This window comes from Siphateles boraxobius, unplaced genomic scaffold (genome assembly GCF_051911475.1).
Source record: "Siphateles boraxobius isolate OS27281-9 unplaced genomic scaffold, OSU_SipBor_1 65, whole genome shotgun sequence".
NCBI classification, from domain to species: Eukaryota; Metazoa; Chordata; class Actinopteri; order Cypriniformes; family Leuciscidae; genus Siphateles; species Siphateles boraxobius.
In genome coordinates, this window is record NW_027509192.1 from 16186408 (window position 1) to 16213399 (window position 26992).

Sequence of the window (26992 nt, forward strand, 5' to 3'; positions counted from 1 at the left end):
TGGTGGAGTTGTTGTTTTTTTCTCGCAGGGGACTGACCCCTTTAGCGACGAATAGACTGAGGGGCAGCCCCCGTAGCTCAGGTAGCACATCGGGGAAAGCTCTTGGTTACCTCAGCCTGCTTATAAACTGTGGAGTACCGCTGAGCAGTCTCCAACTTTTTGGTGTCGCCAAAAAAGGCAACCTCGTGAGATGGGAGCATCGAGAAAGCGAACTTTGGCGATGTCTTGCACCTTAGCTAGGGGGCGCTCCTGGACCACCGGGGTGGACATCGTCTGGCCGAGGGCCAGCGCTGTGACTTTAATCATGGTTAGTCACCATGCGCAGCTCAACCCCGACTCCCTAACTACCCTTGTGCATTATGAGTGTTTTGGGCTTCCACTGCAGGGTGGCCATCACATGCAGGGAAGAGGCGGTCTGCAGTAGCACAGCCGCCCCATCATTGAGGGTAGTGAGAGAGGATAAACTTTTTCTGCAGATTAAGGCATGTTTGGCTTGTCATATTAACGCCATGATTCCATAATGCCAAAGTTGCTCACACATTTTGATCCCAATCAGTAAGGTTGACCGAACTGAAAGGGAACCCCTCACTTCACTTACCTTAATGTAGTTTGAAAAAAAGCAGATATTCTGAATATAGTACTGGGTGATCTTTTAGTAAAATGAAAGGCAAGCTTTCAAGATGCAAGCACAATAAAATCATAAAAGTGTTCCACACAACACTTATGATATATTTCAAATCTGTATGGGAGGTCTGTGTGAATGAAAAAAATTTAAGAAAAAGTCAAACTAATAACAAATCAGCTATTTCATATCACCTTTAAATATTATGAGGGAAAACAAATATGTCAGGGCACTTGTATTATTACTATTAGATTGTGCAAGTATGGAGGTCATGAGGCATGAGTGTAGCAGCGTGAGATAGGTCATGTAGTCATGTAGTGTGGAACAACATCTGTTCTTTACACTTTCACACGCTGCTTCATCACACCCCCAGCATATGAAGTAAGAACTAAAACGTACAAAGAACCATTTTGATTCTTTGTAATTAATTTTTGCTATTTATACTTTTTTGCAAGTGTCCTAATTTATGTACGGTTTTATATTTTTAGGATACAGACATTGTGAAAGTCGGAGTAGCAAATCTGATCAACCATTGGGTGAAAGGAAGTCCAGAAGGCGGGAACAGACACTCCCCTTCCACACCATCTGTGAGTCTATGAACCTGGATAATGTTAACCACTGGGCTGGGGAGTTAAATGTATTTGACCCATGGTGGAATACAAATTTGTAAATAATCGTAACAAAGTAAAAATACTAATTGTAATAAAATAAAATCACAAAATAATGCATTTATAATGCCCCCTTGTGGCACAATGATCTACTGCAACTTCACTTCTTTTCCCTTGTTTTCAAAAACTCCAGTTCATCAATCATCATGCAATATAAGCTGCAACATTCTCTGATGTGAATATGTGGTTCATAATGTTAGGTTAAGATCTAAAGAAAAATCCATCAGATCATTACATCCATATGTAATGAACATTGTTTCTATCAAATGTAATGACTTTAAAAATGTAAATGTTACTTTCTTTACAAAAAACAAAACAAAAATTAGGCTACACAACACCAATTTATCTTTGAATCATTAATCAAGTGATGCTTAAGTACATTAGGATTATGTAATGTCTCTGTAAGTTTAACATGACGGCCCCTGGTTTATATCAAACAAATAGGTCACCCAACAATCGTGTACTCTGTGCTGGTCTCTCTTCCATGCAATTACAATGAATGGGAATGGGAGATTTCCAGTTTCTGAAAAGACACAAAAGCACCATAAAAATATTATTAAAGTATTCCATACCAAGGTTATTATAGTTTTGCATTTTTAAATTAATTAAATTAGTTTTTATTTTAATATCATTTTCAAAGGGAGCAGAGGCAGTGGTTGTTCTGTAGACAAACGTCATGCGACTTGAATTTAATGTGAGCAGCAACTGGCAACCAGTGCAATCTTGTGAGGAGAGGAGTGACGTGTGCTCTCTTCGGCTCGTTAAAGAGCACTCTGGCTGCAGCGTTCTGTATCAGTTGTAGAGGTTTGACAGTGCAAGCTGGAAGACCAGCCAGTAGAGCATTACAATAGTTCAGTCTGGATAGAACAAGCGCTTAGACAAGGAGTTGTGTAGCATGCTCTGATTGGAAGGGCCTGATCCCCCTAATTTCTGTCGACAGACCAAAAGAAGCTTAATGCGTTGCCGTTTTAGGGCTCTTGACTGTTACATCCACTGGTCTGCTCAGTGGCTTAAAACTGACGAGCTGTTATCTGCCGTTTTTACAGAGGTGGGGTTCTTCAATGTCCAAGCAGAGAATAAGAACATTGATTGTTGAGGCTATCTCTATGGTTTATGAGGCACATGACCTTCCATTGCCTCTAGATGTGAGGGACCACTCTATTAGGAGTACAGCAGCATCTAAGACTTTACTGTCAGGAGTTTCTCTCCAAGTGTATGATGCAGCAGGCTGGGCCTCTCCACACACATTCATCAGATTTTACAGCCTGGATCAAGACTCTACACCAGGGTCTCAGGTGTTTATGTCCTAGGCTGTGGTCGTCATGATTCACACTATGACATGCATTTGTCAGTATGGCACAGAGGGTATTATTGTTATCATAGCATCAACATTGGGACATGGCCAACATTCTGACGCATGCGTAGAGTTCCCTCAAAAGTGAAAGTTACCCATATTTTATTCACAATAGAACATAGAAAACATATCAAATGTTTAAACTGTAGATATGTACAGTAACATTTAAAGGAAAAGGTCATTTTGAATTTGATGGCCGTAATATGTCTCAAAAAAGTTGGGACAGGGTCATATTTACCACCGTGTAGCATCCCCTCTTTTCCCCTCCTTCTCAGGGAGCCAGGGTTACTGTCGTAACAGAGACGTTCTTGTGTTCAACTCACTAAATGATCTAGTCATTCATTTAGTGAACGTCTTAAATTTCAGCTGAACTATTCAATAAAAGGGTGTTATAGCCAGGAATAAAACAGCACATTTAGGAGAATAAAGTCTCAATCAGCAATGTTTATTATTCCTTTAAATGTTCATTCACAGGATCTTAAACCTGGAGATGTTCTGCAGAAAAAGAACATGTGGGAAATTATTGGAGAAGGTTCTGCAGCAGAGAAGCCAGGACTGGTGGGAAAGGTAAATATTCAAAGAATCTTGTACTGATAAACCTCAAAACCATAAAAATAGGTTGAGAATGAGTCACTTGCTTAATGCCCTTCTCTAACATTTCTTTTACTCACCTTTTATATTTTTAGGGCTCCTCCTCAGGTAAACGGTACAAGTTTGTTGTGACAGGCCATGGCAAATACAACAAGATTCCCACTGAAGGTGATCATTACAATGTCTACCCAAAAGGAAAACCAAGTGAGACCCGTTCTACTATTCTACATAATAAATCTCAAATTTGAAAGTTTTTTAAAAATAAAAAAACAACTGAGGTGCGCTTATAATGTTAGTATGTTTTTTCTACATTAAAATTGTCATAATTTAGAAATAAAAGGCAATTTATCTACCCTGACTTTAGTCGTATAATTTGAACGCTCTGTTGGAAGGAGCGTCTCTGCCCTGAGACATTGATGCAAATGCCCACTACTATGACTGGCTAGCATCTTTGCATATGAAAGAAGTACATTCCCAATTCCAAAAAAGTTGTAAATAAAATGTAAATAAAAAAATATTGCACTTTGAAAATTGCATAAACCTATATTTTAGTTCACATTAGAACATAGAAAACAAATAAAATGTAAAATTTTAAGGATAAAATAAGGTAATCGAAAATTGCATAAACCCATATTTTATTCACATTAGAACATTTTACATAGTGTCCCAACTTTTTTTGAATTTGGGTTGTACATCTGGAACTCTCTTGAAAATGTTTACGTTTTACTGTTACAACTGTCGAGATAAACTAATCATGAAAAGTGCTAATTATAGTGTTATATTTAGATCTACTGCCGTCGCATGAAAGGTTGCAGCAATAAGCATTGTTGCCGATGACAGACTTGTCTGTTGAGCGCATGAATGCAGTGATCTCGTCATTACAACTCAATTTCTGCACTCGTAATGAATGCTTTCATCATAACCAACAGTGCAAACATGATGTAAATATGAGATTCATTGTGCAGTGTAGACATCATCATTGATTATAATGGGAGTTTTGGTCCAGAACTCTTATAAACTGATAAACTCGCGTTGTGTTATTAACAGCTGCAGCGATTATAAAGGATGGGTTATTTGATCACTTTCTGTATGTAAATTAATCACAATTTAAAAAACAGATTATTTTAATGGTATTAAGAGAAATAATGTGAAGTTGACCGTTTAGTCACTGGCTTGATTTACAGATGCATAAACGGCAAAAAATGATTATGAGACAAAGAACGTCTGACTGTACATGAATCCTTACATATCAGAAATCACTGACCACAAATCCGAGATTAGAATTAACACGGTTTCTTATGTTATGGCATTACAGTCGGGTTTTCATCTACAGTAAAAGTTTGCAAAGCCTGACAGTACTTATATAACAAACACTTAAGAAGACTAACGTATGATATATAAACTAAACTATGGAGAGCTAATAGAATGCCTGTTAAAAATAGGCTATATCTGAAAATGCCTGAAAATTATTTTAACCTTTTTAAGTCTTGCAATCTGCAGGGTTTTCATATGACTGTTTGATCATACATTTGACACTTGTATCTCAAACAAATCACAGCAAGCTGCTAACACAATGCAAATGTTTACATTCAATGGCTAGTGCATTAAAGGTGATGTAGTACAAAATAATAATAATATAATCTCTTAAAAAAGGTATTTTATTAGAAAAATATATAAAATAACATGAAATCTAGCACAGTGCAGCTTAGAATGCAAAGCATTATACACATCACTGTCAGTAAAGAGAAAATATTCTCAGTCTGATGGTTTCTGAAACAAAAGACAAACATGCAAAAAAGGCCAAGCCTACAACTTAACATTACCTAAGCCTGAAATGATAACATGCATGAGTTGACAATCAGCATTCACTGTTATTCATCTAATCACATGGAAAAACCAGAGCATTTATATATAACGTTTGTAAAGCCCATTTTAGGGCACCATCAGTGAAAGCTATTTGTCAACACTGAGCACCAAGTATGCAATCGGCAGAGTGCACCATGCCTTGCTTTCAGTACTAATACGGCTTAGAACAAATTCCAAAACTTATCATACTTACTGTTTACATCTCTCTTATACTATCTCTTAATTCTTTCTTCCACAGTCAACCATTTCCACTTTGCCCACCGAAAACTTACACTCAATTGTTCATACACCTTAAACAAAACATACAATAGCAACTTGTCCCTTGGCCTTGACACCATGTTATCTTTAAATATCGACAAGAATTACAAAATGTATGTATACAGTATATATGGCTTATATTCGCAATACTCTTTATGCTGTTTTCCATAAATTGTATCCTTCATTAAGCTACATTTGGCAGTAAAATAAATGTTGCTATGAAAAAGGTGTGATGCTTTTTATTGTAATGTTTAAAAAAAAATCCGTGAGATATTTTTAGATGACTAAAAGCTGCATATATTTCATATTTGTATACCCAAAAACACTTTTCTTAGATTTTGTCTCTTGTGGCAGGCTGGAGTCATCATTTTTCTTTTTATTCAATTCAAAATTATTATTATTATTATTATTATTTGACAAAGATGTTCAGGGATGCAATTATGATTAAAATATTACCATAATTGACATGCTTATAAAAAATGTCAAGATAAGTATTGAAAGTCTTCAGCAAAAAACTAATTTAATACTTTCAAAAAGATAAGATTTTTTTTTATTTTCTTTATTCATTATTCTTATTAACTTAAATGGCTAATTCCAACTGACAAGTGGGCAGTTACTTTAGTACTGCAAACTGGTAATTGAGCATTTGACAGAGAGTCATTTAGTTTAATTACAAACTGGCCTGTTATAAAGTTATAAAATTAAAAGTTTTAGGGAAAGAATTGTGTGAGATAATAAACAGTACTCTACAATTGCAATGACAGCTAACAACATCCTTGCCTATTATTTATATGTTATCCAGTTAGATTAATAAGTACTGAAGCCTTTGGCTGTTCTATTGAAGTCTTTTGGTTCTTCATCTTTATTTTTGCGGCCTATGAGTCCCATTTCAAAAACCGTTGCAATCTTTGTTGCTGGTCGAGAAGCTGCCTCTCTTAGTCTTCTGGCATCAAACCGAGGACTGTACAGGAGAACTGGTAAACGTTGTGCAAATGAGGGAATCTCTTTTGCCGTCTTCTGTTCTGCCTCCATCTTCTTTTGCTCCTCAGTTTTACTGGATTCAATTTGTTGTATTATGTTCTCTTTGGTAGAGAACATTTGGAAGAGGACAGCATCCCACATCTTTGCTGCCCTAGGGGAATCTTTACTGTCCTGGCTCTCACTAAGCTTATCTTCGTCTTCAGACGTCTTTTGCATTTCACTTGTATTTTGATCAGCGCTGGCATGGACATCTTTCTTTGACCCAGGCTCCGCCTCTGGAAACTTGGGTTCCTCTGCTTCGACCACCATGTGTTTTTTAAGGCGAGACCAGCCACTGAGTTTTGACTTCATGCCTTTTGGTTTCTGCATCACCTTCAAGAGAGGTTCTGCAGATAGGGAAGAGCCTTCACCCTCCTCCTTTTCCACTATAGGCTTGATCACTTGTTGGGGACTAGCTTTTTTCTCCCCTCTTTCAACCTTTACATGTTCAGTGTCCTTAGTTTCAAGGTGCTTTCGGTCTTCTTTTGGTTTAGCCAGAGACTTAACCACATCTTTAACCTCTCCATTTTCAGGAGGTTTTTCAGAAGAAGCAGATGCAAGATTCTGCTTCTTAATTCTCTCTAACAAAGATATTTTTGCCTCGGTTGGCTTCTCTTGCACTTTGGTTGTTTCAGCATTAACTTTATCTTCCGACAGCTTTGGAAGTGCTGGCTTTCCCATGTCTAGGTCAGGCAATGGCACTGCCTTGCTTTCAGGTTTTGGAGTTTCCTGCGCAGTTGGAGGCGTTGGTGTCATTTGAGAAAGTCTGGGAGATCCATAGGTTGGAGTTCTGACTCTTGGCGTCACAGTACTTACAGTCTCTGCTTTTGCTTCTGATAGTGGTGTGTCAGCTACAGATACCACAATGGTTGGAATTTTAACATCAGGTATTTTTGGCACAGGCTTCTTGGGAACATCCTCTACAGAGTTAGCTTCTGGTTTAGATGCTGCCTTTGGAACCTCTGGAGGTGGAACTACCACATCGGTTTCATCTTTAACAACAAGAGTCTGAGGTGGCTGGACTTTACCTCGCTCTTTAGGCTTTACCTCAGACTTGTCTTTTTTCAGGGTCACATTTTCATCATGTTGAGGTACTACTGGTTCCTGTTTTGGAATATGAGTTGCCTCTACACTTGGTAGTACAGTTGGTGTAGAAATGCTAAAACTGGGCGAGTAACTCTTTATTCCTCCATGGGCAACATATTCAGCGGGAGTCAATCCATAATATGTTGGTTGGGATTTAGGTGCTGTTGGTGTTTTGGGTCTTTGACCTGCAAATGGAGGGACTCTAATTAATGGTCTTTGATAGCCAACTGAAGACAAACCAGGCTGTGCGAGTTCAACATTGGGTGCTGTTGGGGTTTCAGGCTTTGGATGCCGATTTGCATTAAGGTTTGGGCTTTCCTGTATTTGAGTCTTTGGCTTTGATGATTTGACTTTTGATAGGTTTTCTGAAGTGGCCATATCTAGTTTTTCTTTTAAGAGTTCAGTTGATTTGACATCTATGTCCCCATTTTGAAATATTCCTGAATGATTGGTGTTATTCACCTGATTTGAAATTTTATGAATTTCATCATGTGGACCAGCCAAGCTTGAAGTTGGCGTTTTGGATCTTCTGCCCTCCATGTGCACAGGAGAAACAGCAAATAAAAGTGGATTTGGTCTTGAAATCTCAATCACAGACACTCTAACACGTGACGCATTACCCGAGGGTGTCTTGGGTCGCCCTGAAGATGTTTTTGTTGAGGTTAAGTCATATGTTGATGTTTTTACTCTAGTTGGTGTTGCAACCCCCTTTATCTTGAGTGTTGGAGTTGTACCTTGTTTTTTGTCGAGTGTCGGTGTTGCATTTTGTTTAATCTCTGAAGCTGGAGTACTGACCCTCTTCATTTCAGAAGATGGAATTGTCTCTTTCTTGATTTCAGAAGTTGATGTTTGGGTTTTCTTAATTTCTGAAGTTGGGGTAATCCTCTTGATTTCAAGCGTCGGTGTTGCAACCCTTCTGATCTCTCTGGTTGGTGTTCTGTCTCTTATTTCCACTGTTGGTGTCACTATCCTTCTAACCTCAAATGTTGGTGTTGGGCCTCTCATTAATTCTGCAGTAGGTGTTTTACTCCTTGTTGGTGATGCATAAGGTGTTATCAAACCTGCTGACTTTGCCGTATAATTGGTGATCTGAGGAACTTCAAACAGTGGTTTTGTTGTTCTAGAAACATTCAAAACTGTTGGCTGAGGGCTTGGAGTTTTAGAGGTAATTACATGGGTGGTAAGAGTTGAACTGATATCCGCTCTTTGTGCAGTATGCAGAATAGTTATTGGAGCCGTAGCATGTGTGTCAAGTCCTGGTATTGGTGAGGCTGTGTATGGAAATGCTGGAGCTAGGTGTTGGGGAGTGTTGTGGCCCAGAGCCACATATGGTTGTGGAGAAAACCTTGTTGTCTTGCCATATGTGAATCCTCTGTGATGAGGATAAGGGGACGCAACATGCTGATACAGTGGTCGGACGTTAAAGCGCGGATGTACCGTGCCAATATAGAAAGGTGCCTCAGGAGTTTTAGGAGGAGTTGAGTGATCACTGTGCTCCAGGTCAGGGCTTGCTTCATTTACTGGAGAGAGGCTTGAGCGGAAGGGGACCGATGGTTGTATGGCCTGGGCAGCTGCTTTTTTCTTGGCTGTCTTCTTGAGTAGTTTCTGGAGCCGGACATTTTCTTTCCCAGGTTTGGGAGGCAAAGGTGGTGGGTACTGCTGGGATAGCAGGCCAGCGTGGGCAGCATTGGCGATATTGCCAGCCATAAAATCGTCAACCCCCTGAAACAAATAATAGATATTGGGTAATTTGAACATAACAATAATGATTGTTTTTGCTAATAATGGTAACAAAGTGCAAACAATTCCAAAAATAGACCATTTTAAAATAAATCAGCAAAAAAGCTTTGTTGTTTACTAATACTGTTGTTTTATTTTTCTTTCAGATGAATTATCCAGTGACGACTTGTGAGGAATGTAATTCAGCAATATCATCTTTCCAGATTCACCAAGAACATATATACATTAACACACACATACCTAATATATATCAGGGGTGGGAATCTTTTGGTTACGATTCGATTCAAATTTTAAATCAAATTTCAATTTGATTGTAGTTTACGGTTTTGTATTACTTTTCTTATTTGACTGCGGTAGACAGTTTAATAGGTCAAGAAGAAAAAGAGAGGGTTCAGTCAAAAGCAGCGATTGGGTTTTTGTTTTTCGATTAATGAAACGTATGGCAACAGTTTATTAGGTTGCTGTTCCTCAAAGAACAAATGAACAGATCTAATATACTGTTACACATCCGATTTGCTTCCAACCATCTATGTTCATGTAGGACATAACAGATTGTGTTTATGTGAATACTCCACACAATGTGCATTTTGACATAACTGTGTGTGCATTTGACCATTCAAGCGCAATAAGCTGTGAAAGAGAATTGATTACGAGATCTCATGCATCTGATAGCCGCATTTAGTCCTTTTTCGCGGCTTATTGTAATTAATATAACACTCTAATGTGTCGATAGCTTTAAGTAGTACAGCGAAGTTTAAGTAATGTAACACTCTAGAATATGGATTTTTGAAATGTGTGAATCAATGCGAATCGGCAAAAGATAGAATTGCGATTCTTATGTGAATTAATCCCCACCCCTAATATGTATACATATATATATATATATATATATATATATATATATATATATATATATATATATATATATATATATACCTAAAAAACAACATAAGGAGGAAACAATTGCAATGTATGTATACAATGTATTACAATGTATGTGCTTATCTGTCTTTGATTTTTGACGATTGCTTCATTTTTTAATGTTCTAATGTCAAGGCTTTGGGTTGTTTTCTTAAAATCTATTTGTCATATATACAATGTAAAAAAAAAAAAACTTAACTGATTTCTTTTTTTTCTCTCAGTATTTTTCTGCAGTATTTGTGCTGATATTATGTCCACTTTTAACAATAAATGAGTGTGAAATGAATGTGAACGTCAAATAGATAGTTAGGATTTTTGTCAGCTACGTTTTTATATTGATTTTTTATGCTATTTTTATACTCTGACACATTGTTACATTTATTTAGACTTAAAATAAATATAGATTAATAGTAGAATAATCCAAAAACATATTCCAAATTCCTGCAGCTGATTCGTATGCCTTTTAAAGAGATAGTTCACCCAAAAATGAAAATTCTGTCAGTATTTACTCACCCTCATGTTGTTCCAACCCCGTAAGACCTTCGTTCATCTTCGGAACACAAATTAAGATATTTTTGATTAAATCTGAGAGCTGGATCACTCCTCCATACTAGTCCATAGGCTTCTTCAGGGATTGAAACTTGCCAGCCCCGAAAAGTTAAAACGACGAGAATAATTTTTGTGCGCAAAAACAAACAAAAATAACGACTTTATTTCAACTATTAATTTCCTTCTCTCTGGGCCTCGAGTCAGTTCACTAGTGTAATAGCGTAAGCTTCTGTTGTTGTACGTCACACGCATCACACACATGACCAGCGTCGGCCAATAGTGAGCCTACGTGTGACATAGCTCTACACAATCGCACTACGCTAACTAACTAGAGGCCCAAAGAGAAGGAAATGAATAGTTGAAATAAAGTCGTTATTTTTGTTTGTTTTTGCGCAAAAAAAGTATTCTCGTCGCTTGATAAACTTAAGGTTGAGCCACTATAGTCACTTGGACTATTTTAACGATGTCTTTAATAACTTTTCAAGGCCGGCAAGTTTCAATCCCTTAGAAGCCTATGGACTAATATGGAGGAGTGATCCAGCTCTCAGATTTCATCAAAAATATCTTAATTCGTGTGTCGAAGATGAACGAACGTTTTACGTGTTGGAACAACATGAGGGTGAGTAAATACTGACAGAATTTTCATTTTTTGGTGAACTATCCCTTTAAGTCATTGCCAATCTTTGTTTTGCAACCTTGGTGTGTTATATTTTATTACAAATGTGACATTGATTTTCTTACCTCTCAGCTATTGTTCATTTTTTTGCATAACACATAATTGACTACACTTTTGGGTTTTCAAGAAAACACTGGAATTAGTCCATTTATCATATTTATAATATTAATATAATCCTGTTCGTTTAGTTATGAAGTTTTTCTACCCAATGGTATCATGGTTAAAAAAGAATGTGATTTATAGTCCATCAACGTTTTTAATCTTCAATAAACTTGACATTTTGTATGATTCTTAATTTTGATTTTATAGGACTTAAGTCTATGACACATTCGCATGCAGTAAACTTCCACCACAAATCTAGGGTGGCTCCTTGGCCTAATTTTAGCGTGAAAGCAAATGAGCAAGTAATCTGCTCTATGTCAAAGAGTGTGGTGCCACTCTCCACCCTCACTGTAAACCAATGCCAAGGGGGCAGCCACTGCTTTAGCTATAGGTGGGACAGCTACATTAAATTACATAATAAATCACTGAAAATTTACTACCAATCAGATTCAGTGGTGTCTGTTGACGCACAACCTAGGATCACATATCAAAGAGCTGCTTTTATGCTCTTTCATACAGTATTGATTATTACTGGACTACTAAAAAATATATATATTCATATTCATGAAACAATCATGAACCTCTCCTGGCTAATTTATGCAATAATATAGTATAATCTATTAATCCATGGGTTTATTAGCATTTGTGGAAAAACTAAATAAAAAATATTTATCTTAATTCTATATTTTCTCCAAAAACAGAAATTCTTAACATAAGCAATTTCTGCTTCATAAGTGCATTTATCTTATTTAAAGAATGTTTAGATACCGGTATTTGACTACAAAATACAAAAACTAAGCGAATATGCTTTACAGTGTAAAATACAGAGAAAATTACTTATTTCGTGTCCGTATAACACAATCTTTTGCAACAGTTCAAATGTAGGCCACCTGTAAGAGCTTGCAAAAGAAGTCTCCAGCGCAGAGAGACACATATGAGAGGAGGTCATCCTTTTAAGGGCCTGGTAGGCTGGGCAGCTTGGAGAATTTCCAAGATGCAAGTTCAAAAGAGGAAAGGGCGAGAATAGCAAAGCAGTAAAATCATGCACTGCCTAATTGCGTCTTAGCAAAAAAAAAAAAAAAAAAAAAAAAAAGGATTTGTACATGTAAAGATATGCACACTTGTATGTGTGTGCTTAAATAACTCACCAAGAGATGACTGTTGGACAGTTGAAGACACTTCAGACAAGGTCCCCTGTAAACATAAACATGCATGAATTATGCAAATGTAATTTAATGAAAATATAAAATATAGTTGCATTGAAACAAATATTGGTAGTACTAATTTAATTTCAACAGTGTTATATTTACACTCCCTGATTCAGAAAGTTAGCCTGCTACAACTGTCAATGCCTTTTCCCAAAGGGCAGACATGGCATGCACTTCCACACTAGTTATTCGTATAATAATAACCAGAAGACAGAAATCAAATTTCAAGTGGTTTTGCTATGGTTTTATACCTGTGTGTCTGCTATTCAGGGGCGTCCGGCGGCTGCCTGCTTATCCCAGCTTGGACTGTAAGAACGGGAGACTCATGTTGAGTTCAACTATTCCCCCTTCCTTCAAATGGAAGGCACAGGCACCATAGCAGTCCAAAAATAAAACCCTGAGCCCGTTACTCAGAATGCATACTGACTGGTGACGGTGTAGAGGGAACCGTCAGCGAAGCAGGGGGGATCCAGGTCACCTTAGATATTACCAAGTGCCCCCCTCCTCCTCCCCTGTCACACCAGATGCACACCCTCATTCACACATCTATAAGCACAGCACCCCCTACAGTTAAGAAGAAGAAGCAGTTGTTTCCTTTAAAGGGGCTATTACAGGTCAACTCTTTAAAGTCACCATGAAATTGGAGAAATAGCAAACTACAATGATTCAATCAATTCCTGATGAACAAAATCAAGTCCTGCCCTATATATTTATTTTTCACTCGGATATACGTCACAATAGGGAAGAAAAAGCTATAGCAAATTCCGTTGATGTCGACTTTAAAGTAGACCCCTGTGAATTGTCGTTTGCAAGACATTTCACTTCCTTAAGATATTTGAAACAGAATTTTTCAGATTTCATATTGATTGGCAAAGGTTGTAGTGCAAACAACCACCAAGTAAGATTAACTTTTTAAGTTGAACTTTTCTTCAACTTAAGTTGAAACTTAATCCTGTGAACACACCAAATATTTACGGAAGCCTCTGGCAAGGAGTAAGGGTTGGAAAAAAAGCCAGACTGATTTGATTACACCAATAAGCTCATGTGTTACATAAGAGAACATTATGATTGACTTGTTAGCGTCTCTCCAACATGAAACTCATCTAAACAGTGCATTTCAGAATGTAACTAACTGGTGAAATTCACAAATCCTCTGTATGCAGGTGTGAGTGGTTTCATATTTAAATTAGTGCTCTCAATCCGGTCCAGTCGGGCCGGTTCAGATTTTTACCTGCCCTGTTAATATGCAAAAAAAAAAAGGTTTTTGCTTTCATTGTTTTTGACCCATGTGACCTTGTGAACAGTGCTTTAAGATTTTCAGGTATTTGTGTGTGTGTGTGGGTGTGTGTGTGTGTGCGCGCGCGCGTGTGTGTGTGTGTGTGTGTGTGTGTGTGTGTTTTATCAAATAAAAATAAAAATATTTAAATTTGCTAATTTAACGTGTACATTTTGACAGCCCTAATTTAAATATACTATTTATTTATTGTAATTAATGATTATTTATTAATTTGCTAACTATTTATTATAGTATTTCCTGTTCTTATGTTTATCTTTTTACAAATTAATTAATGTTGACAGGCTGGAATGGCTACGAGTGTAACCACATTGAATATCTTTAACCAACAGAGCTTAGAGATACTAAGTTTCACCAAATTATTTAATTCAATTTAAAATCATTTACAGAAATGTATTGGCATATAGTGACCTCTAGACATTTATACAGAAAAAAGGTATGGTGTTTGTAACACATATGTGGACTTGGGAGCGAGCTCTGGGGCACACCCTAAAACCTCATCTGACGCATCAATCTATTATGTTGAAAATAACACAAAAAGCTAAGTTCAACCCACTCACGTTCGGCCCTTTCAAAAAATTTGTTAATTGTGCTTACGTAGTACCACAGCAAATATAGCAACAGTGTCTGGACTCACTCCTCCAAACTTACACCTCTGTTACATTTCCTCAAACCCTCATTCATCTCCTTATTCAGCGCCTGGGCCAAGTTCTGGACCTTCCCTTTTTAACCCTTCCCACAACAGAATCTCCACCAATGGGAGATTTCCACAGATCAGGTGTCACTATAACAGAAATGCATGTTTGCTGAACTTTACAGCCAGTCTTCGCCAGCAGGGAGCTCACTTCTTTCAGCTTTTCTGAGGTAAGGGTGAAGGAGGGGATGAGTGCAGAGTGTGAGGAAATTGTGAAATCAGCAAAGTTTGTGTGCAGTTGTGAGTCAGTTTAGACTAAGACAATTTGTGATAAGTAGCGTGTGAACTCATCAGGTTTTACACAAACTTGCGGAAATCATATCACCTAATGAACTTAGTTAAAATATCATTGATGGACTCTTAATTCTAAAATGTATATATACATTAAAGCTGGGTAGCTTTAAAATGATGTATACATTTTAATTTATTTTAAGTTGTCTGAATAACATAATCTATTCAATCTATATGACCGTAACGTTCTATGTCCAAATATAGAAGAAAAAAAAAAAACTTGAGATGGAACTTTGAAACTAGATCCTGAACAATGTTTGGGCCTATTAAGTGCAGCTGTCTAGTCAAATTCTTTTTGACCCGAGATGCTTTTAGGTATTGCTCACATCCATTTCCTGATTATTATTCAGAAGTTAACAACTGATTGATTTGTATTTTTAAATTAATCAAACCTTGTAATTATTATTTAAGATTTTGTAGTATTTTGTATTGATTTGTTACAAAACCGGAGTCCTGCACTATATTTAAAAATGTTGGTTCTGAAATTGGGAACCAACACAAATCATCTACAAATATGCAAATAACACTATATTTTCAAAGATATGTGTTTTTCTACTACTTGTTTGTCTGCACAAGAATATGTTCTAAAGGAAAGTGCCTTACAATTGAACTTTTCAATGACTTTTACCGTCCTGACAAGGCCAAGGATCTATCAGGCAAAGTGGAAACAAACTTCTACATGTATAAGTATGGATAAGGGCATAAGTGTCAGCCAGTTCACAGGTCAGCTAATAATACAATTTGGTCAATACTTTAGCTAAATGACTTTGCACATCTTCTGAGAAACTGAAAAGTGAAAAACATAGCAGACTACTATAAACAAAAATGTAATTGTTGCCTTATAATTTATACAGGTAAAAATTTGGAGGGAGTATTTGCATCCTACATTCCTAGTCCTCACTGACATTATTGATGATTATTTCATTTGGCAAAAAGCCCCAGTAGTTCAGAATTAAGAGGGTAAAGGGAGGTGATTATATATATATATATATATTCGCATTATATATAGAGACTTTGAGTTTTTAAGTATTCATTAGACTCATTGCAGTCTTCACTTGAGTTTCTGATTTGTACATCATTATTTCATTTATTTTAGTCTCAAAGTCCACTATCACCATGTCAGACACAGAGGAGGTGTAAGTATCATAAAGTTTCTATGCATATTGAACTGAATTTCTGTGAAGTGCACTAAGGGGGCATAATCAGGCTTCTGTTTTTTATTTTGTTTTTTACAGTGAGCATTTCGAGGGTGAGTACAATTTTTCAATGTTTTCTTGTAAAATCTTGTTGCCATAGCATTTTTAAAAACAATTATAAACAATGAAATGTATCCGTTCACCATTTCTCCCAACAATCGTTCTTCTTGTCAGAACAGAACATGGTGAAAGTAGGCGATCACAATGGGACATGTGTAATAACTGTGCAATGTGTGATACTGCTGCAGTGGTCATAAAATAATTAATAAAACTGAGTGGAAACATGCCCCCTCATTACTGTACACACATAAAACTGTATAAATAACTAAGTGCGGAAATAGATTAATGTAAAATATGTACATAGATGTAGAAATAAATGTAAAAATAAATAAAATACATAAACAAGGACTTAACAAACTTTTTAAAAATGTTATAAATCTATTTATTTTTAATGTTGGCGGATTCAGTCCCCCACAGTATTATAGTTAATAATAATATCTATTCTGTTCTTGTTTCCTGTTCTTGTTTAATGCTTGCTGTCACTGAAGGGGAAGGTATGTTGATTACAGATGTATCCCACTTTATCAGTGTCGAGGGGACTTGTTACAGTTGTCTGCAGTCTCCTCCTAGTGGACAACATCTATAATGCTGTGGGCAATAACCTATTCACTCCTAGTGGACAACATCTATAATGCTGTGGGCAATAACCTATTCACTCCTAGTGGAGAACATCTATAATGCTGTGGGCAATAACCTATTCACAGATTAGGCTATGTAATGAAATGGGTGAAAGAATATTAAATGATAACAACCGTGCAGTGACACACTGTTTGAGTTCTGCATGGCATGTACCAAAATCTGACCAACTCATTTCAAGGAGCAGAGCTGCTGCTTTAGAAGACTAGGAAAACTTTTGAATCTGACACATTTAGCTCTATACATTTGAATAATTTGATATATTTAAAAAAATAAATATTATTTTTTTATTTAAAATCACTTTTTTTAAACTAAATTATTTACATTTTTAATAACATTTACATTTCTACAACTGGGATTATAACAAGTCACAATTTTCTGAGCATCACGGCTGTGCTTGGATGTTTGTTCTAAAATCAATGTAGATATTTAATAACTTTAATATTTTAATAACTAATAATTTTAAATTAATAATTATTTATTTTTCCAACGTTTGCTGTGTACCGTTAACTGTATTGCCCCTGAGTGGATTTCACAATAACACATGTACTTGTCTCCTCTTCACTCTTAATACAGATGAGAAGCCAAAGTTCAAGTAAGTATTAGAAACTGGCCTATATTTGGACATTACTGCACATCAATCGAAATAATTTAATCTACGATATAATGCTTATTTTATTTCTTTGACTCCAGGCCATCAGCACCCAAGATCCCAGATGGTGAGAAAGTGGACTTTGATGTAAGAGTTTGTTCCTCTGTGGTGCTCTTTAAAATGGCCATGCATTTGTTAGTGAGATAACCAAATTGTTTCTTGTGTGTCTGAACGCAGGACATTCAGAAGAAACGTCAGAACAAGGATACACTTGAGCTGCAGTCCCTCATCGATGCTCACTTCGTGCACAGGAAAAAGGAGGAGGAGGAACTCATCGCCCTCAAGTCGAGAATTGTGAGTGAACATAAACCGAGATGTAAAACCGTCAAGAAATCGTTGGCATAGCTTGATCTTCTTCAGGAAGTTGTAAATGAACATGTGAATGTTTTCTGTCTTCAAACAGGAGAAGCGCAGAGCTGAGAGAGCAGAGCAGCAGAGGATTCGAGCTGAAAAGGATAAGGAGCGCCAGGCGAGACGCGAGGTGTGTGGCACTGGCGGTTTCCATCTAAAGTTGTGAATTTAATTTAAGCGCAAAATTGGAATATGACATAAAACATTCGGGAATAAAGCAGCGTTTCCATCCAGTGAGCTAAAGACAACAACATCGCCAATTCCTGATTAACTGCCGCTAAATATCAGAAAGATATAAGAAAAATGGAAATTCTTGCAGCAGGACAAGCCACATAATATAATAATTATCGTATATATATAAATTACTTGTGCCTCAGAGAACGCAGATGAAATGCAATAAACGAGGTCATGTTATCTTGCTTTCATAGGCTGACGCACACGTTTTTTTTTTACGCGCATTTTTTGAATTTACGTGCATCTTGACGACGTTTCCATCCAGCGTTTTTTATGCGTTATCCCAAAATGCGCATAAAAATAGGTGGATGGAAACATACTGGCCTCGCAAGGCTAGAAAGTGTCCATCTTCTAGCAAAAGCAGAACACATTAGTGGTCGACCGATATATCGCCAAGGGTAATATTTCGACTGATATTTGGCATTTTTGAAATGGTCAGCAAAACTCAAAAAGGTTTTGAAAGTGGGACTTTTATTTTGATAGAGCTGAGAATGCAAGGCATGAGCACACAGGGCTCATGTTCTCCATCTTCATTTCTGTTTCTGTTTAACAGCTCTGTCTAATAAATTATTTGACAGAAGTGTTAAAGAAAATTTCTTTATTTGTGAAAATTACTCTAAAAGCATTATAGAATCAAGATGCTATGGAAGCTTGTTTCCGCCACTAAATATATAATAAATAATAATAATAATAAGAGCGACTTTTTATCTCCCAATTCTGACTTTTCTCCCAATTGCGCGTTTACATCTCGCAATTCTCACTTTATTTCTCAAAATTGCAAGATATAAAGTCAGAATTATGAGATAAAAAGTCAGAATTGCGTGATATAAAGTCAGAATTGTGAGATATAAAGTCGCAATTGCATGATATAAAGTCAGAATTGTGAGATATAAAGTCGCAATTTGCGTGTTATAAAGTCAGAATTGTGAGATATAAACTCAAAAGAACTGTGAGATATAAAACTTTATATCTCGCAATTATGACTTTATATCACGCAATTGCGACTTTATATCTCGAAATAAAGTGAGAATGCGAGATGTAAACTCGCAATTGTGAGAAAAAAAGTCAGAATTGTGTGATAAAAAGTCGCAATTATTATTATTTATTTATTTAGTGGCGGAAACCAGCTTCCATAAGATGCTGCAATCTAAAGTATAAATCTAATTATTTTACAGATTTTTTTATCAAACTAAATTTTCTATATACACATTTTCAAATTATTATGTAAAATAAGAATTTAATTTCAGCAATAGATATCATCTATATCAGCCAACCTGAAGGCGTTTTCACACCTGGCTCGTTTGGAGCGTTTGTTTCTGAAACTGGTGTGTTTTGTCCCTTAATTTGGTTTGTTTAGGCATATATGAACATGGCAATCGCTCGGATCCGCACCAAAACAATCGCTCCGATATCACCTGAATGAGGAGGTCTCTGCCCGATTGAAACCGAACTCTGGGGTGAGAAAGTAATCCGACCCAACAGACCAACGAACCAAGCCCTATCATAATTCATAACTGGAAATGTGCTATATAAATAGCAGTAGTGTCTGATTCTGTGAGTGAGCACATTAGTTATCACAGTTGAAAACCAAAGAGTGACTTTTCAACTTAAAACGTTGTGAAAGTAATTGCTTTTCTCTGTGCATTGCAACAATGCTGTCCCGACGAAGCCTTGATTGACTGCGTACTGACGTATAAGTATTTTGCGCGTTTCACGTCAGCTATGGATGATGCAGTGGAAAATCTGACCAATAAGAGGACAGCTTTACTAACATGTGACTTGCATAAACACATTTTGGTACTAATTGAAATTTTGCCTTGTGAAAGCGATCTGAACCTTGTTTCGGAACAAAGCAAACGATCTACAGCTCTGAAAACGCCCTAAGATATCAGCACCGGTCTTAAAAAAAACAATAATGGGTCGACCACCAACTGACAAGAGTGTCCTGATGTTTCCCACAGGATGAAAGGCTGAAGAGAGAGGAGGCAGATGCTAAGAAGAAAGCAGAGGAAGACGCCAAGAAGAAGTCAGCACTTTCCAACATGGGCTCCAATTACAGCAGCTACCTGCAGAAGGTAACTATTTAAAACAGTTCAAATGAACTGAAGAGAATGAACTGAAACAACAATGACTGCAACCTTAGGCTCTGTTGTCCTTCAGGCTGACTCCAAGAAAGGTGGCAAAAAACAGACAGAGAGAGAGAAGAAGAAAAAGATCCTGGCTGAGAGACGCAAGCCACTCAACATCGACCATCTCAGCGAGGACAAACTGAAGTGAGTTATACTCTGTTATAAACTGTTAAAGGGAGGCCATGTAAACTTACTTATGTCTTGTGTCTTGGACTTCAGAGATAAAGCACAAGAGCTGTTTGAATGGATAAAGACCCTGGAATCGGAGAAATTTGATCACACAGAGAGGTTGAAGAAACAGAAGTATGAGGTGAGAAAACAAATTGCGAAAGAGATAAGAGGACAGGAAAGATTTATGAACCTGTACATCCAATTGTCATCAGCAGTACTTATTCCCTTGAGGTAAACTTTGACATCACTGATAAATGTCTGATCTTCTACAGATTACTACACTGCGCAAGAGAGTGGAGGAGCTGGGCAAATTGTAAGTTGAATGTTATGGCTCCCCCTGTTGTGCATGGCCTGTGTGTGACTGCTTCAGTGCATTGACAGATCTTCTGTGATGGTAAAAACAAAGTGAACCTAGGGTACGTTTTCACGACAAACGGAAAAGTTTTCCTTTGCATTTTTCGTGTACAGACGACAACGTTGTCAAAACAATCCCCATTCGAACTATTAAAATCTCTGTATTATTCACTTTTGTCACTTTGTAAAGAAAAAAAAACCCTGAACGCCCCAAAAGGTATCTATTTTTTTTAATTGAAAATGGTGTTGTGTAAACGGCCCCTTAACAAGCAAAGAACACTGCACTCGTTTTCTGAAAACAGCAACATGTTAATCTGCAGATTTATAGATACAAGGAGACAGTTGTTATAGGTACATTTTAGGAATTACTTAAATTATTATCAATATGCAGAAATTGAAAATCAGCATTCGTTCATTATATTTTGTATTTTGCACCAAGCTGCCTTTGCATGTAAAGCTATCCATAAAATACATAACATAAGCTATGAGATGTCATAACATGCTTAATGTCACAGACAACATTATTACTTCTGTTTGTAAAAAAACACATCATTTTTTGAATAAGTTTCATGATTATTTTTTTTCATTTTATAAGAAAAATATGTAATAATTTATCACTTAAAATCTCCCTGTGGAAAAAGCAAGTTTTTTAATGTTGTTTATATGTCTATGAGGTTTTTTTTAATATGCTTTAAGACAAACCATGTACAAATTCATAAGTTAACACCATTGTTGAGTATTTTTTCCTTAAAACTGCAGTGAACTAAAGTCTCAAAAACGCGGTTTGAAATAGCTGGTGTTTCTGACTTTACAAACTACCCTGTAACTAAACAGGGGTGCATTTCCCAAAGCGAACTATGGTCGCAAGTTCCGTCGTTACCAATAGAGTTCAATGGAAATTGCGATCATAGTTGGTCAACGATGCTTTTGGGAAACGCACCCCAGATTAACGTGTGATCTTCAACGAGTGGATCTCTGAGCTGGTGTGAGTGACTGGAGGCGTGACTAATTTGCATATTCATAGAACCGCATATATTAAATGAGGCATGGGTGTAGAGTTACATTCAAGCTATTTTAAGGCATGAATAATTTTTTTTAAGGAAAAAACGTTTAAATGTGTATTTTGGTGATCAAAGATGAGTTTAAGGGATACAATTATTAACCACAGGGGGACATTAATTATTATTATCATCATTAATTTACAATGCAGGAGGTCTAAGGGACAAGAGAGAGGAGGTTTATGAGAAAAAAAAAATATTAATAATACATGGAAATAAATGGAAACTCTAACTAAGAAAAAAAGGACAGTAGGGATATGGATTTGCCGGTACACCTTGCTCCAGGACTAATGAGCAGACTAGTTTAAACTAGTTTTGTTGAATTATTTTTTGATCGAAGCTGACAAAAAAACATCATTAGGCCTATGATAGGCTACTGTGACAGTAGGCCTAAGTGAAGCCTGGGTTGAACGAACTGGCATGTGCTTGCTGTGGTGTGATATGTAAATTCGAGTGTTGCAGTGTTAATTCAGTCGAGTGGTAAATCAAAGCATAATTTTGCTCACAAGTTGTGTTTTGACTACTCTTAACATTGCAGCAGCAAGAAGGGCGCCGGCGCTCGTCGCAGAAAGTAAGTGCGTCGTCCTGCAGGCCAAGACCTCCACAATGATGATGGACAAGATACACACCCTCATTCTGTGCTGACTGCACAGGACTAGTTGTTGATCAACCCACTCTTCATCGTCTTGGACTGTAGTTTAATTCCTTTATATGTCATGTAAATAAAGTGTGACTTAAAGCCTTAGTACTTGTTCTTATTGAAACATCAATAAAATCGTTGTTTTTGGAGGTTGTCACCCAAGACCATTTCTTTCTAATTCCACGAGAGCAGAAACAAGGTTCGATTAAAAAAAAATCTGTCACGTGAAATTCGCGTGAGTTTTATTGCACACGGATAAAAATTTAAACGGTTTCTAAATAATGTTACACTGTCTCGTATGTGACAAGTACGTGACTGAACTCGAGATTCTTACCTTGTCTGTGCAAATATATTCAATGTTCAACTCCTGTCACGCCGGTTAAATGTAACTTTGACAAGCGGAAGGATAACAGTGACATCTTATTTTCTTAACTTAAGTGACTTCCCACAAGAAGGCTAAACCAGGTCACGCGTATCCAGATGTTCCTCCGCCTTCGACGGTAGTCCTAACAAAATCCAAGTTTCCAGGATTCGAAATGTCTCACAATGTATTGTCAGTTTTATTTTGTTTTTAGGCTACACGCTGATGTACGAATCCTATGAGTCGAAATTATTCTTTGGTAATCGACAGTCACAGATCCTGTCAATAAAATTTTAATTTTAAATTTAAATTCTAAAATAATTTGAAATTGGTTAAATTATTTTGATGAGAAAGTAGGCTAAACAATTGCATATTTGCTCAAATACGTTTTACAGTGTGACACAATAATGCACACTATGACGATCAGTTAGCTACAAATATGAGGTGTGCATTATGCAAATAGGCTACATCGTTCAATAGGCTACACAAGATGGTGCTGTTGTTATAAATGTCTGTCAACCATTAGCCCTATTTTTTCTTCTTTTATGAATTTCTTACGCGATAAATATAGGCCTATATCCCTGAGATATAAAAAATAAGTTATTAAAAAATTAGGCTAACATTGTATAGTTTTTTATTAACATGATCAAACATTTTATTCTACATGTCCCACACTTGCACATAGGCTATATGTGAATGTAGCCTACATCAGCTGAATAAAATTACTGGTTTATGGATGGTGAAGCCTTATCGACTTTTTACCCCTTTTAACATGGCTATTCCCTCAAAAGTCGTCGAGCAGGGTAAATGATTCTCTCTAGCTTTTATGTTTAGCTTTACGCTTATTTTGATAAAAAAAATAAATGGGGAAGCTTCGAGAAAAAACATTCTTATATCAACTCAAGTTGCCATATTCTCTGTAACTGCATGGATAAAATGTAGGCTAAAAATGTAAAATATTATGTTATATTTATTTTGTGTGATTAAAAAAAATCTTAAAAAGAGCACAACTGGAAACCAATTAAAGTTAGGGTAGGCTATCACGCTAAATCCATTTTGTTTTTCAATAGTGTCATTTTAATTTCATGGAATAAATCACAAAATCCCATCAAATATTTGAGTATAAATAGTTATAGGTTATTTTTTTTTATTAATCCGACATTCACTCATTTAAGAAGTATAAATATAAAGTTTAACACAAGACACAACAAGCTAGTGTTTCAAACAGGCATCATCATTAAATACAATAATACGTTTGTTCGTTTTCGTCGCTTTAACAAAACAGATCTTATTTACACATATACAAAAGTGGTCCTACTATCCGTATCTGGATTACGATTCTCTCGTGAATAATTAGGAAATAAAAGGTGATGTGACAGAAAATTCACAAAGGGGGAGAAAAAATGTGGTCACATTTTCACATGGATATAAATAAGCGTAGTTAAGAAACTCACTTGCTGATCTGCCGAGCCATTTTCATAAAGGAATTAGATTTTCCACAGCATAAGAAAGAAAGAAAGAAAGAAAGAAAGAAAGAAAGAAAGAAAGAAAGAAAGAAAGAAAGAAAGAAAGCACATTCGTTCCTAGTTTCCAGCAGTGGATCGAAAGTCTTTCTTTTGTCGTTAAGATCGGATTTGCATTTTTTCTGCTGAATGTTTCTTGATTGAGATTGTCTCTTTCAATTTGTTTTGAAATGTTGCGAATCTTTAAAGCACTTGATAGATGGGATCCTGAGCCTGCTGTTGAGGGCAGTTGGCCGGGGACTGTGCAGGGGCCCCGCTCTCACTCCGGACAGACCCCTCCTGCGGAGAACACGGGCTCCCCTCGTGCCCCTCCGGTACGGACAGCACGGGACATGCGGGGGTCTCGGTGGAAATCCGCTCCACGATGCTGGACAGACAATCCAAACTCGACACCACTGAGCTTTTATTATTCCGTGCGTCAGCTGTAAAACAACATAACAGATTTGAACTTCAGCTCAAATATTTTATTTACCTTGAACTGAAATGTTTAATTTTTTAATGATTTTAATTAAGACGATTTTAGTAAGTCGATATTTATATGCTATGTATTTCATTTGAGTTTCAACGTACCATTTGGCGTGTCGTTGAAGTAAGAGCTGTCATAACTGTGCCGTCTTCTCGACTGACATGTAGGGCCCATGAAATCCATCTAGAAAACACGAAAAGAAAATGAGTTACAATGAAGACACATAATTAACAAAGTAGCCTACATAAACAAATAATTTACTTAGCCCTATAATTAATAAAGTGTCATTCATTTGCAATATCTTTTTTGGCTGCATGAAAAATGTCACATGTTTCCAAATTCGAATAAAATAAAAGCACTACACTAAAAAACGCTGGGTTGTTGCAGCGGTCAAAATTGGACAAACCGAGTTCGTTGGTTGAAATTTTTTTATTGTCCATATTTGACTATTGGTACCAGCGTTTTTCAGAATGTAGCTACTTTGCCAAAGTACAGAATAAACCATTAATGAACGATCGGACAAATAGGCCTACATATTGGCCTATACAATAAAATATAATAGGTAAAGAATATAATTGCTATTATAAAACCACTAGATCTATATTTGAATAGGCTCATTCTCACCATGCCATCAGAGCAGTTGGATCTCGGGCTGGAGGCATCCGAGTCCCCACTGTAATGCTCCAGAACAGGGTAGTAGTTGTCCTCCTGACCCCTAAGCAGCGCCTGCAGAGACTCGATGTAACTAATGGCGTTTCTCAGAATCTCCACTTTGGGCAGCCTCTGGTTTGGGTTGGTGGACGTGCATCTCTTGAGGGTCTCGAAAGCATCGTTGACTTTGCTCAGTCGTCTCCTCTCCCTCATGGTGGCGGCTTTGCGGCGGTCAGCATTGGTTGTTTTCCTCTTGCAGGCTTTGCATGCCCACAGCAAGCACCTGCCGGCCTGGTGATGCCCACTGGGTGCCCTCACGTGCTCGTCCTCGATGTGGTGATGCTCGTCGGGCTTGAGCAGGCCCACGTGAACGAGCCTGGGGTCCAGGTCTTCAAAGAAGTGCATGTCGTTGGTATTGAAGCAAGGATCGTCGTAGAAATCATCAGCTGATGAGATAGGGAAGGGAATATCCGACAACTCCATCTTTATGTATTAAGGGGAAAAAAGTGTATAGGCTTATAACTAGGCTAGCCTAGTTGAATGCTTCCCAAGTAGTAAAGTTTTTAAGGATTTAGGAATATTAAGACAAATTTCTTCAGATCCTGAAACAATGTATTGCCCGAGACAACCGTTTTAAAACCGCAGGCCCTCTAAAGTTTTCTTTGCTTGTACCCATCAGGTACTTAATGCTGGTCAGAGATCACGGCCTGTTAATATACAGTCCAGACAGTCTGGGGGCGTGTCCTGCAGATGACAGATTGACCAATGAGTATGTGCGCTGAGAAATAGGGCGTGGTTTTGACGGCCTGCCACTGCAGCTAATGACGGCGTCATAAAACTGTTAAAATGACAAATTAATTTATAAATAATGATATAAGTTGCTCTTACTGCTTTTGTCGAGTGAATATTTGGACTGAAATGTTTTTTATTTGTTTATTTGTCATCAAATCAAAGATTTAAGCTTCTCAGCTTTTTTTCAACACTTCCAACTATTACAATTTCCTGAATTTTCCCAGGAAAAAAATCGAGGAAGGACATTCCTTTATATTTTTTAAGGGGATCTTTCCTCTATAATTTGTTTCTAATTAATAAGTAAATAACTGTGTTATACTGTTTTTGATAAGACGACAAACATCAGGGATTTCAGTAAGCTAATGTAGCAGAAAAAAAGTGATCCATAATTCTTCCAAGTGTTCTATAATAAAACACTAAAAGGCTAATAATGCCACATTAATGCTTAGAAAGGATGATTATCAGTAGGCTATAGGTTATTCAGAACTTAAATAAAAACATACACTGAATCAATTAATTGATTATTTATTTATTCACACACACACACACACACACACACACACACACACACACACACACACACACACACACACACACACACACACACACACACACACACACACACACACACACACACACACACAACTAGGTAAAGGTAATGCCGTTCATGATCTGGCCCATTTTATTTAGCGTTCCTTACAATAGCAGATGGACGCACAACATTCCTACAATAGGGGGCGTTAAAGAGCCAGACGAGAGTTAAAAACTTCAATTCTGT

The 26992-nt window shown here is 37.0% G+C and overlaps 4 protein-coding genes across 6 annotated transcripts in view; 2 read left to right on the forward strand and 2 right to left on the reverse strand.

The window, feature by feature from the left end:
- lsp1a (lymphocyte specific protein 1 a) overlaps positions 1 to 10577 on the forward strand; it is a 49690-nt gene extending 39113 nt beyond the window's left edge. Inside the window, exons 10-13 of one of the 2 annotated variants that reach the window (XM_077211352.1) lie at positions 1111 to 1209; positions 3119 to 3211; positions 3331 to 3439; positions 9352 to 10577. In XM_077211352.1, the coding sequence (XP_077067467.1) occupies positions 1111 to 1209; positions 3119 to 3211; positions 3331 to 3439; positions 9352 to 9377 (327 nt within the window). In that variant the 3' untranslated portion in view covers positions 9378 to 10577. The remainder of the gene's footprint in view (positions 1 to 1110; positions 1210 to 3118; positions 3212 to 3330; positions 3440 to 9351) is intronic. The other variant, XM_077211351.1, reaches the window with a different exon arrangement.
- Positions 4876 to 22850, reverse strand: prr33 (proline rich 33). 2 transcript variants are annotated; one of them, XM_077211317.1, is made up of 4 exons: positions 22756 to 22850; positions 12913 to 12967; positions 12602 to 12647; positions 4876 to 9187 (listed from the first exon to the last, which is right to left on the reverse strand). In XM_077211317.1, exon 4 carries the CDS (start codon positions 9170 to 9172, stop codon positions 6167 to 6169), a length of 3006 nt encoding a protein of 1001 aa, XP_077067432.1. In that variant the 5' UTR covers positions 9173 to 9187; positions 12602 to 12647; positions 12913 to 12967; positions 22756 to 22850; the 3' UTR covers positions 4876 to 6166. The 2 variants fall into 2 exon arrangements, with proteins under 2 accessions (XP_077067432.1, XP_077067431.1); XM_077211316.1 differs by lacking the exon at positions 22756 to 22850 and having other exon boundaries at positions 12913 to 13175.
- On the forward strand, positions 14695 to 22526 carry tnnt3a (troponin T type 3a (skeletal, fast)). The gene is made up of 12 exons (XM_077211405.1): positions 14695 to 14819; positions 16037 to 16076; positions 16176 to 16189; positions 17409 to 17427; positions 17526 to 17571; positions 17662 to 17778; positions 17888 to 17965; positions 20031 to 20144; positions 20230 to 20342; positions 20418 to 20508; positions 20642 to 20682; positions 22320 to 22526. Exons 2-12 carry the CDS (start codon positions 16057 to 16059, stop codon positions 22354 to 22356), a joined length of 690 nt encoding a protein of 229 aa, XP_077067520.1. The 5' UTR covers positions 14695 to 14819; positions 16037 to 16056; the 3' UTR covers positions 22357 to 22526.
- Positions 22851 to 23836: 986 nt separating the features above from the next.
- Positions 23837 to 26255, reverse strand: myod1 (myogenic differentiation 1). The gene is made up of 3 exons (XM_077211400.1): positions 25396 to 26255; positions 24876 to 24954; positions 23837 to 24727 (listed from the first exon to the last, which is right to left on the reverse strand). Exons 1-3 carry the CDS (start codon positions 25903 to 25905, stop codon positions 24489 to 24491), a joined length of 828 nt encoding a protein of 275 aa, XP_077067515.1. The 5' UTR covers positions 25906 to 26255; the 3' UTR covers positions 23837 to 24488.
- Between the last annotated feature and the right edge of the window lie 737 nt (positions 26256 to 26992).